Raw genomic sequence first — 13727 nt, forward strand, 5'->3', positions numbered from 1 at the left:
GGGGTGACACCACTGGCTGTCACATTTTCTGCCCCAGCTGTTTTGGATGCTTCCATTGGCCTGGGTTTTCAGGGCAGAGTGGTCATACTGCTGGAGCCAAGGGAACCAGAACCGCAGGGGACAGTGGCCAGCCACGGGGAGATTTTGAATATGATTTAGTCATGGTCTACTTGCGCTGTGTCCCCCTCTGCGGCTGTCAAAACTGGCTGACAAACACCTACTGGGTGAGCCCACCTGGGAATGGAGCTGTATGCAGATAGAAAACGCCTTCTAAACCTTCTACTCTGAGATTCATTTGATGCTAAAGGAGTTTGCGAAAGGCTTACATCGGCGACGGCGTGGTAATTATCTAAATATCTTAATGTGTCTTTTGTTTATGTCTGGTAGAAGTTATGAATGCGCTGCTGGTTGGTTAGATTTGCGGGGGAAAAAGGGCGCACTATGCTAGTTGAAAAAAGGGGAACATTGTCAGTGCTGCCTGGAGAGCTGTTCAGGCGCTCGCTTGGAATGTCTGGAAACGCTGAATAGTGGTCAGTTGTTTGGCCCGGCCTTTGCAGACTACATCGGACACCCCCTCACCATTGACAACTTTTCAGAATTCAGTGACAAGTGACAATTTAGTGCAAGACTAATGACACAATCTGTTCAGTGATTGATTGTTCAACATTTTGCTTTTATATTCACTCTCAAAGGAACGCATTATGCCAAATTAACGTTCAGTGTTATGGCCTTGTTTTTCCAACTAGTGTGGCTTGATGGATTGAAGGATGTGTCTTGGAAAAAAAAAATAAAAAATCAGTTGACTAATGCACAAACTCATGAAGCAGCATGAACACAAAAACAAACTAATGCAAAATCCCAAGGGCCAGACTGTGACCGATATTATTACTCTTCCTTTTCCTAATTGGAGTCATTTGAAAATGTTCTCTATGATAATGTTTTAGTGGATGGTGTGCCACAGCATGTTCTCAACAAATAACATGTGCTAACACTCAAAAAAGGTTGAAATATCAATTGCAGAGCTTCAGAACTGTAAAGTGTTTTTTCCTTCTTATTATTTTTTATTCACATATGTTTAGGCATTTCTGTTCTGTTCTTAAGCATCCCTTTGAACAGAAATAACTTCCCCACCAAGCATCCATCTTTCAGTGTCAAGTTGATTGTAGCCTCACTGCTAATTTGTTATTTAAAAATGCTTCAGTACCCATTGCTGCCAGTAGAGTGCACCTAATCCCAGTTAAAAAGTACATATATGTTAATTCTCGATTTAACTACAGAAAGTTAGTCCAGTCGATTCGTACTACATACAGAAATAAAATAAAAGTACACATATATGTCCTTTTTCACTGTTAGAAGTGAGTCCAGTGTCTAATCAGCCTCAACAATGAAATAAAAACAACAGAAATGTTTCTGACTGACGTGTATTGTTTTCCTCGATCAACAGAACCCACTCACCGCATTTGATTTTGTGTCCCTGCAGCGGCGGAGCTCTCCCACTACAGCGTGACCACCCTGGCTGTTGTCATCGTGGCGCCCATAATAGTCCTGATCGTCCTCTCCGCCATCGCCATCCTGGTGTTCCGCCGCATCCACCAGAACCAGATGGAGAGGCTAACCTCCCGGGACGCCGAATATGGAACCATCGACGGCCTCATAGCTTCCAACGTGGGGGAGAGCACTCTGGCAGTAAGTATTGTAGACCGTAACGACATGCACTAAGCTAAAAATAACAGCTTTGTCAAGGAGTTAATAATTAAGAACCAAAATATAGAGTACACCTGGTTTGCCTACTTCTGTTTTAAACAAAGGAACGGCATTTGTGCGGTTCAAAGATGTAATGTTTTTATAATTGATGATGAATGGTGTTTTTGGTAACAATTGAATAGCTGTACAAACTATCAGAAAATATATTTGGACTGAAGACACAAGTCATGAGATCATATGTATATTTAAAATTGGATTGAGGTAATTGAAAGACATTTTGATTGCTGTTTCCTGACCTACTTCTTTTGGTTAAATATTGATCATCTTGATAATAATTGTTGTAATTTTAGGTTTTGTACAAATTAAATGCTATAAAATGCAAATTAACAGGAGCATTTATTTTGCGTTTCGCTAAAATGCTACAAATGTCATTTGGGAGATGGACCTTAATCCCTTCCTGTATCCTGTGTACAATACGTGTAAACAGTACTTTAAAATGGATGAATCCCTTTTGAACAAAGACGCCACCTGTCTACAAGGAAGCGCAAACCAGAATGACTTTATTTAAGCCACAATAGCTTTGCACTCCATGTTATCTCCGACTGGAAACATGGGATAGCACAGTACTCTATGTATTGTTTCCAACCACATGTCACTACACAACAAATGAACGTTCTAAATAGTTGAGCATAAACGGGGCTCCATATGTTGCAGATGAAATGATTAGAAGCACAGTGGCGTCATTCACAAACAAAACAGACATTCATCTTTTTTTTCCCCCCCATTCTGTTTTTCCATGTCTCCTCTCCCTTCAGTCTTGGCCTTTGTGTTTTTTATGCTGTGGTTTGAGTTTGAGGTTAGCAAAAATGAGCCATAATTTGGGTGGAGTCTTGAGGTTAGTGCTTAGCCTACGGCAAGTGTGTAATCATCAGTCTTGCTCAAACATCGAAGTTCGGCCTCAAACTTAACTCCTACTTGGACATAGTAGTGGAAAGCAACTAGATACAGTACTTTTACATGTTCTTGAGTGGATTTTTAGACATTTTCTAAAACAACACTTGCTCATGTTGAGAGTCTGTAGTACCAAATACTACATCATAATATTTAGTCAATGCTGGTTCAATAGTAGCCCCAATAATGAATTCTGCTGTTTAACAATCAATCATCCATCAATTATTGATTTAATTAATGAAGTAGAAGTACAAGTAGTACTAAAAGTTGTACTTCTACTTCTCCACTAATTAAATTGATGTATATTAAAAAGTGTAACAAAAAACTGCACCTACTTTTCTCAAATTTGCCTTTAGAACTCGAACTAGAATGCATGTATACATTGCATACTATTATTATACAATATGATCTTATTATTCTTTTCATCAAATGTTCAAGAAGCTAGTCCGAGTCCAGGGTACTTTTTGGCTCCCTCCAAGTCCACATCAATTCAACTTGGCACCGAAACATCCAAATATGAGCCGCGCCGAATGTTTGTTTGAGCATAATTAAATCGCTCTTGGCAGCAGGAGGAGAAAGGTTATTAGAAACAGCGGTGTGGAAAAGCTGAAAACACATGCGCCGGCCTCTCCCTCTGCAGCCCACAAAGTCATCTCTGATTAGAATGATACTCCAGCTCTGTCATGATTGCATTCTGCCGCTTGCCCCAAGTCTAACCCTCCGTAAAGCAACTCCACAGAGAGGCATTTAGAGTCTCCACAGAGCGACACCTCATTTCAGTTTATGTCCTTTCACCTATCTATGTTGTGATACCAAATTGTCTTCCAGGCCGCTCCTCACACATTATCTAACAGGCATCACTCATGATTTCTCTGCTTCGAGCTACCGCAGCGCCCCCCTGTGGTCACGCCGTGAAGCTGCCAGTCTAAAGCGGCGAGACAAAAATAAAAGGCTTAGCAGCATTGCACCTGTTTTGGAGTCTGGCCGTGGGATTAGATCAAATCTCCATCACCCACACCAGCCGGCCACGGGGAGGGGAAGTGGCAGTGGTGTTGTTTACCCACCAGGGGGCACTCTACACCTCTTGACAACAAGAGCACAGGCACACACACGCCCCAACAACCCACAATGCCTGGCTTCACACAACACACACACACTCCTCCCATGGGTGCCACTTCAAAGACACTGCAGCCATTGGAGACCAGATGCTCCTTGTTTCATTTTTTATTTTTTTTCTAAATCAGCGCTTGGGGATGGCTTTGAAAAGAGTTTATTATTCACATGGTCTCAACACACACAGGGCCTCGTGTTTAGTGTTGCCTTCTGTTCCCAGGATCTGCTGGACCATTCGTGCACTTCGGGGAGCGGGTCGGGACTGCCGTTCTTGGTCCAGAGAACAGTGGCTCGACAAATCACTCTGAATGAATGTGTGGGTAAGTGGTCAGTAGTTTCATAATGGGCACGTGTGGAATGTATGTCCATAAGTTGCGTGTGTCAAAAGTTGAGCTGAAGACGGGTCAGAATTCTATGGTGAAATTTGCTGTTCGATGAGGGATTGCATATTTTCTGACTTGATTTATGGTTCATATCTTGGTAGTACAAGAAACCAAACCAAACGAGATGCTGTGTACGAAGATGGAAACGATAAGAGTAGTCTAAAAAAAAAAAAAAAAAAAATGGTTTGTCCCAATGACTAATAAATTTGTCCAAATTCAATTTTTTTTTTTTTTTTTTTATTAATGTCCAGTGTTATTCCAGTCCAGTTCTTGATCGTTGATTCCGTCTTGCCATTCATCTTCTTGTTACGTTTTTTTTTTTTTTTTTTCTGCAGCCAAAAGTTTATTTCATTGGTATCCATCCAGCATTTCCATTGTTGGAGTTTTACATCCCAGATACATGTCGATGAAGAGGGATCGCAGTGCCCCATTAACTAAAAATGGGCACAAAGTTAAACATCTTCTGTCTGCACAAATGGACACAAATGTTTTATAGGCCAAGTTATTTATTTCACCATAGCTTAGAGATAGTGGAGCCGTTATTCAACACAAAAGACATGATTGTTCCTCATAAAAGGGCTTTAAGTGGAAAAAACTTAATATGGCAAGTTTTTAGTGCTAATCACTAACAAATAATACGGTTTGGCTATTTGCTACTTTCAAAAACGGTGAATGTGAACAGAACCCATAAGATTATGCATTGAGCATAAAACCTGCAAAGAAATGTACAATAAGGACTATTTTAATAAATGTTTGTGTGTTGGTTGATGAGTTGTATTACACAAACCTCCAAATAAATTGGACATCTCTTTCTAGCTTTTATTTATTCTAATGCAATACTGCCACTACTAAAATATAACAAATAAAATGAGACGGTGTTGCGACACATCTTTTATTTACCTTTTGACATCATACCCTTGCCAAAACTCAATTTTGGAATAAAAAGCAGGTGAAAGGAATGTATAAAAGCTCTGAGTTCCACAAATTCCTCATAACAAGTCTCACTGAAGAGAAGCTATTAAGAAGAAAACAAACTAGACATAACATATTTGTCATTTGCAGAATTTTCTTCAGTTTCAAATCAGGTTTAACACATAACCATGTCATACACCTAAATATATCTACAGTATAAAGCACAGAGCAAGTTACAAGTCATTCAGATAAACCAAATGTGACCGGTGTTGTCATGTTGTTGTCCCCAGGAAAGGGTCGCTACGGTGAAGTGTGGAGAGGCCAGTGGCAAGGCGAGAACGTGGCTGTCAAAATCTTCTCCTCCAGAGACGAGAAGTCCTGGTTTAGAGAAACTGAGATCTACAACACTGTTCTGCTCAGGCATGAGAACATCCTGGGTATGTCATTTCAGCCTGTCACTAAATGATCACACCTCCATAAATACGTTTTGTAATTTTCTTTGCTGATCTCTGTTCCAGGCTTCATAGCTTCAGACATGACCTCTCGTAACTCCAGTACTCAGCTCTGGCTCATCACACACTACCACGAGATGGGCTCCTTGTACGACTACCTGCAGCTCAGCACGCTCGACGCCCTCAGCTGCCTACGGATGGCGCTGTCCATCGCCAGCGGCCTCGCCCACCTCCACGTGGAGATCTTTGGCACTCAAGGCAAACCGGCCATCGCCCACCGAGACCTGAAGAGCAAAAATATACTGGTCAAAAAGAACGGCCAGTGCTGCATCGCTGATCTCGGTAAGATGATTTCCTGGTATGATAGTTATTTGCCACATTCAAAAAACGAAATATATAAACCTAATTTTCAGGTATTTATGCATTGAACTATAACATAGGTAGATCATCATTTTATATTTTGTTCATCGCTGCGATATTGATCTATAACGGCTTGGTTATACAAGTAGTTCCATTGACTTCCAAAACTGCAGAACTGAAGCTCCTCCTTTTCATAGGGACAGTTCACTGCGGCAAGAAGTAAAAAAAAATGTATTCCCATGTTTTTTATGAATTTTTTTTCATGGTCTTTGTGATTTGTTTGATTTTTTTTTTTACAGAGGGGAACATACAATTCACATAAACACTTCCAAACAGTCGTACACATTTAGTCCAACACATTGTGGGGTCTTTTTCCTGCTGCCATGTATGCTCCAGCGATGGGCGTTGATTGTGGAAACTTGATTCAACCTTAGGCTTGTAGCATGCACTTTTTATAGTTTAGTTTTATACGCTTTTAAATAGGCGTACAGCCAAGCCAAGTGGCTACTGTAACTATTGAGCTATTGTTTTACAATGTTATGTAATCACAGTTTGTTGCTGTTGCCAAAATGGATATCTTTGGTAGTAAAGTTTTCAATGGCATACGGACAATATTTTCTTGTAATGGAGACGTTTTGGCTCCACTTATCTGAGGAGAAAGTTAGATTAGAGATTAGTTGTGTCCTAAGGGCCATGGACTGGGTTCGAATTGTTACTATTAAATAATATTTATACTAAATGGCATCAGTCCTGGCACCACCAATATGCTGTGTATTGTTTACAAAAGGCACTTAAATTAAATGTGAGATTTTATAAAAGATTACGGAATAATTACGAATAAGAGAGAGGTTTGAGATTGAACATAACTCTGCTCCATAACATCTTTCTGTATGGATGTTTTTCATTACAGACTAAAGGCCTACTTTAAACACCAACTTTTATTTTTTATAACATCTCTTAACTGGAAATATTTTTTGAACAGCACAGACCACTTTGCCCCATACAGAGCTGTTTCCGTTTGTACACACAACTCTAATTCAGCTTCGAGTCCTCACCTACCCAGCCAGACAAGTTCATTACACACTTCCAATCTCTCCTAATGTCCAGATAAACAGGGTACCAGTTGTTCCTTCCTGGGCAAATACTCTCTAATTTAGGAAAAAAACAAAAACATCCTGTGTAGAAAAACAATTTGGAGGAGCAATATCTAGCCAATGATAAAATGATTCGGGTGCACTATATTTCTGAGTACTTTTTTTTTTCGTTTTTTGCTAGGTTTGGCGGTAATGCATTTCCAAGACACCAATGAGTTGGACGTGGGCAACAATCCGAAAGTGGGCACCAAGCGCTACATGGCCCCTGAAGTGCTGGACGACTCGATCCAGATGGACTGTTTCGAGTCGTTCAAGAGAGTGGACATCTGGGCTCTGGGGCTGGTGCTCTGGGAGATCGCCAGGAGGACACTCAGTAACGGTTAGGACACGTTTAAGCCATTTCATCTCAACAGAACGGCTGCACAATGTATACAATATCCGCGCTGCTTAGCTTCCATCCATAGTGTTCTCATATTGTAAAACTATAGTAAACACATGCAAATATTTGATCACAATTTCATTTGTAATTTAGGTTGAATATGTGGAATGGATATTTTAGATGAAACAACACTTAAAAACACTTAAATACATGTTTACTAACAATTATTTTTAAGTTGAGGTCTGGCACCATTTCCTGCTCTATTTTTTTTTAACAAATTGCTGAAAAGAAGCTAATAAAATTGGAGTCATTATTTTTGCAAATGAAAATGGACAAAATGATCTTCAAAAAAACATTCATGATCACCTCTTACATTGTTTCTATTGCTTTCATTTCCCACAAAAATATAAAAATGCGCAGACATAAACATTAAAGGTGGTATGGACAAATCATTTGTCCTGCCACGTATCAATCATAAAACGCACCTATCGCTCACCTGCAGCCGCGTCAGGCTCGTCCCCACGTTTCCGCGTGCCTAAGCGCATGGATCTCTCATAATATAGTTCCCTCAGTGTACGGGGCAAAATGAAGACGGAGAAAGACAGTTCGAGCTGACGCAGAAGTGGACAGAAATCTACGGGAGACGAGAGATGTGATGTGATCTGTTGCGCTAATAAACAAACGCACGTGTGTGTTGTATCAGTCCACACGGGGGAGTGCGCATGAGCACTTCCACCTGCGTTCTCAAATCGCCGAAAAATCGTCCATACCGCCTTTAATATTGTAGCCTATGCAATTTTAATGACCCTGTATTATAAACAAGTGTCTATACATTGAAGTGGATGGGTTATATATGAGTATATAATAAGGGCCTTGTTCTATGGCAGGTAATAAAGGGTTTTAATAACAATCTGACTACAACATTCTGAATAAATGCACTTTAAATAACTGAGATAATGTGTGTGTTCTCTAGGTATAGTAGAGGACTACAAACCGCCTTTCCACGACGTGGTGCCCAGCGACCCCAGCTTTGAAGACATGAAGAAGGTGGTGTGCGTGGACCAGCAGAGGCCTAATATTCCAAACCGCTGGTTCTCGGACCCGGTCAGTCTCACTTTCACTGTTCATATTTCAATTCTCATTTATTCCCAGAAATTTAACTGACCACATTTTCTCTTTAATTGTAGACATTAAGCTCCTTGGCCAAACTCATGAAGGAGTGCTGGTACCAGAATCCCTCGGCTCGATTAACAGCATTACGAATCAAAAAGACTCTCACAAAGATCGACAGCTCTCTGGACAAAATCAAAACGGACATTTGATTCTGCCACGCTCAAAGTGGTGGAGACTAAAAGCCTTTGAAGACATCCAGAGAACGGAGTGAATCACACTAAACAAAAAGGACTCGTGGGTTGAGTGCCCTTATAGTGGCACAGACCAGTATTTATTTTAAAAACACTTGGTGGGAAACATTTTGGCATCCAAAGATGGCTTACATGGGCATTTCTGAGACGGCAATGACTCTTAGGAAAAAGGAAAACTATCTATTTGAAACAGTACATAGGAGCTGGACCATTAGGAAAAAAGCTGTTACCTGGGCATTTGCTTTTGTTAGTACTGCCAATTTAGCTTGTTTTAAGTCTGTATTTTGAGAGTTGTTTCTTTGATATTGTTCATTTCTTTGATGATATTGTTCATTTGCATTACAAAAAGGAAAGCTTGCCAACTCATTGTGAGCACACTCCACAATAAGAAGTGCTATGTTTCACTGGGACATGTATCTCTGTTTACAATGCTGTCACAAGTTTATAGGATTTCACAGTAACGTTTAGCTGTACAAGCGAATAAGGCACTATTGTTTTCCTCTGAAGCTTTTGTATTCTCCATGCATTTGACTTGAGTTATCTACATGTTTTGTTTCTTCAGCTTTACAGACTCACACTAAAAGAACAAATAAACTATGTGCTAAGTAACTTGTCGCTCCTAGGCCTGTGTGAAAGCCTGTGCGCTGTCTTAACGCCTGCACTGTTGTCTTAATGCGTTTAATGTCAGAAAATGGAACTTCAGCCTTTTTTATTTCGTTAACATTTTATATCAGATAGTGATTTCTATTAATTAAATAGAAAAAAGTGTTTTATTTGTCTCACTTGTCTTGATCTATTTATTGTTTTTTGGAGATAACATTCAAATGCTTCTAGTCAAATTCTGATATTGATGAAGACATTTAACTGGACTTCTGTCTTTTCATGACCAGGACGGAATAAAACTGCTCTGCTCAGACTAATGCTGCCTTCATATGGTCTTTGTACTTTCAGCTTCAGTCAAATAGAAAACCAAGCAATATAAATAAATGCAACGGTGTCAAAATGTCAAAGTCAAAAATGAATGTATTGTTACTGCCTATAATATAAAGAAGGATTGGGGGATATAAGGTGATAAAAATCCCACAATGTCATTCCTGTGACGATCTGCTATTGTAGTTCACAAAGTTTCTCTTGAATGTTGCACTATTCTCAAAAAAGTAACACTTTTTCTCACCCACATCTCATACTTGTTATGTACCGACATACTTTTATTAACAAAATGCTTCAACATTCCAACTTATATTTCAGAAGACGCAGATGACTTTAGTTAAGTCAAGTTTACGTGGATTGTGACAAAATCTAAATTGTGATCTTTGGCTTATCTCCCATCCTTAATAAACCGTAGTTTTAAAAAGATACAAAAAGAACAAACTTCTAATTGGTCACACAAAGGGCATACTGTACATATAATGTTGTGTTACTTTTAATAGCAGCCAACTTTAATGGTGCATTTACCACCACCTACTGTAGACGTACGTCTGTAGTATGTGTTTTACACTATAGGGAAAAAAAGGGGAGTGAGAAATAACGAGAGAGAACAAGCCATACACTGATCTGCCCTTTTGTGATTCATTTTGACTGCACCGCCACTTTCTCTATAGACCATGACATTTAAAAACCTGTTTTAGCACATTCCTGATGGATTATTATAATCAGAAAATTGAGGTAATCAAACAAAAAATACTGTCTTTCTTTTTTGTCCATCCCCATCTGCGAACCATTTTAAAGGTGCACAAACCTCCTGCCTGTCCTAGAGATGTTAATGCTTCAATTCAATTCAAAGGACTTTATTTGTTCCGAAGGGGCAATTTAAATAGCACTCAGCAGCAGACATTCACACACATACAAACACATCCCCATGAATAAAATCCAAATCTTAGAATGAAAGTGCATAGCTGCATGATGAGCACTAAGGGGCGCACTAAAGACTAATACTACTTTGTGCAGTATTTTGCAGCTGAACAGCTCCAAAGGTCGCGCTTCACAGTAAAGACGGTAAGCGCTGTCCCTCTGAGCGGAGTTCACAGTTTGATCATCACACAGTAGGGAGAGCTCTAAGAGTGCCCCAATGACTTCAGGACAGACCTTAGTAATGTTCATTAGATTATTGGGGTCCTGAAAACCATTGGAAGAATAAAAAAAAAAAAAAAAAAGTAAAGGACAATTTTATGATACTCTCAATGAAGGAGTAATAAAACATTCTTAAAATACACTCTCAAACACCAATTTCAACAGATATTTTCTCCGATGACGCTTTTTGAGAATTTCCTCTGTGCTTGAAGGACATTTAAGAAAGCTGTCCAGAATAGTTCCTATGTATTTGAATTCCTTCTCGATCTCCACTGGCTGCCCCATCTGATGGCGTCCACAGACTCAGCTAGTTCTCCCTGTTTGTTGGAGAATGTGACACCCGTGTCTTTGGCCTTGCTCACATTAAGTACAAGGCATGATCTTTCACACCAGCTTACAAAGTCCTGCACAGCTGACTTGCAGTCCTGTGTGCTGCCTGAGAGCACAGATAAGAGAACAGTGTTATCAGCAAATTTAACCAGGAGGCAGTTTGTCTGGGAAGACCTACAGTCGCCTGTGTAAAGAATGAACAAAAGAGGAGAGAGAACATATCCTTGCGGGATCCCTGTGGATGTGTTGATGGTGTTCTAAACTAACACCCTCTGTGACATGTTGGAGAAAGTCAACAAGAACAAGGTTTTGGTCCAGGTGGTCTCTGCCAAAATGTGAGGTTACGTTTGTATTGAATGCTGAGGGGAAATCTGTGCTGTTTGGGGTTTTGAGATGCTTGTGGGTGGTATCTAACTTAAATATCTCTGCATCATCGATCGCCCGATAAGCAAATTGTAATGGATCCATGCTTGGCCAAGAACCTACAGTTATAACCAAGTTACGAGTCACGGGTCTCTTTTATCCAGCATGCCTATGTACAAACATTTTATTTATGTGCGTTTCCAAGTTAAGTTTGTGATCTATAAAAAAAAACTTGACATGGAAATCAACCAAAATTGTCCAAAAAGAGAGATGAGAATTTAGCAAGTTTGAAGACATTTGTGGATGTTTGTCTTTTGTCCGTATGTACATTTTTTGTGAGAATTCCACATAAAGTTGTGATCAATGGACCTTGCTCTCCGTAAGAATGCATTTATTTGAGATTGCAAGATATTTTTAAGCTGTAAAAAAAACTGTAAAACTTTCTGAAATTCTACATCTGCTCATATGTGGACATTTGCTCACTGCCATTTAGTTTAGACCAAAAATTCAAGCCAGCAATAATCACAAACAAACAATAATCAAACCGGAACTTTTGCTTGACACAAATCAATTACAAAATAGGAGTTTTAAAGTTCACAGCCCAATGAATACTACCAATGGTCCCAATGATTAAAAACATAATGACTAGGCTTGTCTACGGTGTCAAGAGCTCCATCTGTCACCGCTCTTTTGAATTTAGTCATTTCATCGTCATTTGAGTCACAATGACACACACCACACTTAGAACATGTACATTTTTGTGTTATAGTTCCCTTAGATTCCCCGTTAGAACGTGCAGCCTCTTACGTGACGTGGCCAGCCTCGACTTTGCGGCGAAAAAGTGAAAAAAACAATAACCGGGTATGTATGTGTGGAGACGGATGGACACCGGGCGGTTGCCAAGGAGACAGAGCTACAGGGAAACATGGCAAGCTGTTGTAAATTCACTTTTTCCACAGAGGTGTGCTAAGCAGGTGTTCTCAATGTACATGAGAGGCCCTCTGCCACCGTATATACTGCCGTCCGTCATGTGCACGCTGCATCTAATGTTTGTCTTGACAAATTAAGCTGAAATGAGCATACAGTGTTTTAATAGAATGGGTTAGAAGCCGAAGGAAGTCCGGGCAACATGCAGGTGGATGTTGGTTACAGTGGTAGGCCTAATATATTTAAGTGGGGCTTGTTGTCTGTAGCTGCAATCAGGAATTAGGGTCTATCAGTGGTAGAGGTAGTTTTATTCCTCTTAGATTATGATTAGTTTTATTCCTCTTAGATTATGTCCTATTCTATTCAAGCTATTCAGCTATTTTTTTTTTTTTTTTTTTTAATTTATTTATAGGAGATCTTCTACTGAAAGTGTTTTTCAGACTTCCTATAAGTGATCTGTTCTTCTGTATCTACCTCTGGATCTACCTGCGTTGCACCAATGAAATTTCCCCATGTGGGACAATAAAGGAATATCTTATCTTATCTTATCTTATCTTAAGTTGGCCTATATTTAGACGTTTTAGTTAAGATAATGCATTTGTTTTAAATACACAAGACAGAGCGGGTAGAAAGACAAAAAAAGAGAGGAATTGATTCGTATAAAGTCAGTCTGGTCCCTTATTTTCCCTTTTGTACATGTCTCATTTGCTTCATAGTCCGGTAAATGTGTCCATTTTCATATTCTCTGCAAATGTTAGTCTATTTTATAACTGTCCGATGTTATTTCAGTCCAGTCCTTGACAGTCGGCTCAGTCCCTGTCATCCATCTCCTTGTTATTGCTTTCTTTTGCTGCAGCCAAAAGTACATTCCACAAATATCCATCCATGCATTGTTGGAGTTTTACGACATGTATTGTTTTAAAAAGTCAAATGGAATGTCGCCATAGAAGACAGTTTGCAGTGAAAGGTGCTGTTCTTAAAAGTGCACTGTGTAACTTTTTACAATTACTGTGATTTAATAATAATGGCATTAAACTTGCAGGGAAGTAACTACAGTAAATGCGAATACTGAAAATACATAGTCAGAAGTGCATCTTCTCGAAGGATGTTTGCAAAAATAAATTTAGAACAAATACAACATTTTGTAGAAGTGGTAGATCCTGGAACTGTTGCACAGATGAACTTAAATCCTGTACCACTCTTTTCCAATTTAAATATTTAAAGATACATTTAAATGTGTAACTCTCAGCAGATAGTCTCAGTTTATGACAATAATGTACTTTGCATCTGTAATATCACCGTTTGCTTTTCGTGAATTACAAATG

At 39.4% G+C, this 13727-nt stretch overlaps 1 protein-coding gene across 2 annotated transcripts in view; it reads left to right on the plus strand.

Annotated features, from left to right (window-relative positions):
• LOC140359433 (activin receptor type-1-like) overlaps window positions 1-9632 on the plus strand; it is a 34424-nt gene extending 24792 nt beyond the window's left edge. For both annotated transcript variants that reach the window (XM_072444360.1, XM_072444358.1), the window contains exons 6-12: window positions 1481-1686; window positions 3989-4088; window positions 5354-5500; window positions 5582-5857; window positions 7151-7348; window positions 8322-8452; window positions 8536-9632. In XM_072444360.1, coding sequence (XP_072300461.1) covers window positions 1481-1686; window positions 3989-4088; window positions 5354-5500; window positions 5582-5857; window positions 7151-7348; window positions 8322-8452; window positions 8536-8670 — 1193 coding nt within the window. In that variant the 3' untranslated portion in view covers window positions 8671-9632. The remainder of the gene's footprint in view (window positions 1-1480; window positions 1687-3988; window positions 4089-5353; window positions 5501-5581; window positions 5858-7150; window positions 7349-8321; window positions 8453-8535) is intronic.
• The last annotated feature ends 4095 nt before the right edge of the window (window positions 9633-13727 follow it).

The sequence above is a fragment of the Eucyclogobius newberryi genome, unplaced genomic scaffold (assembly GCF_026437365.1).
Source record: "Eucyclogobius newberryi isolate DKJ021-1_F unplaced genomic scaffold, fEucNew1.0.hap1 SCAF_14, whole genome shotgun sequence".
Taxonomy (NCBI): domain Eukaryota; kingdom Metazoa; phylum Chordata; class Actinopteri; order Gobiiformes; family Gobiidae; genus Eucyclogobius; species Eucyclogobius newberryi.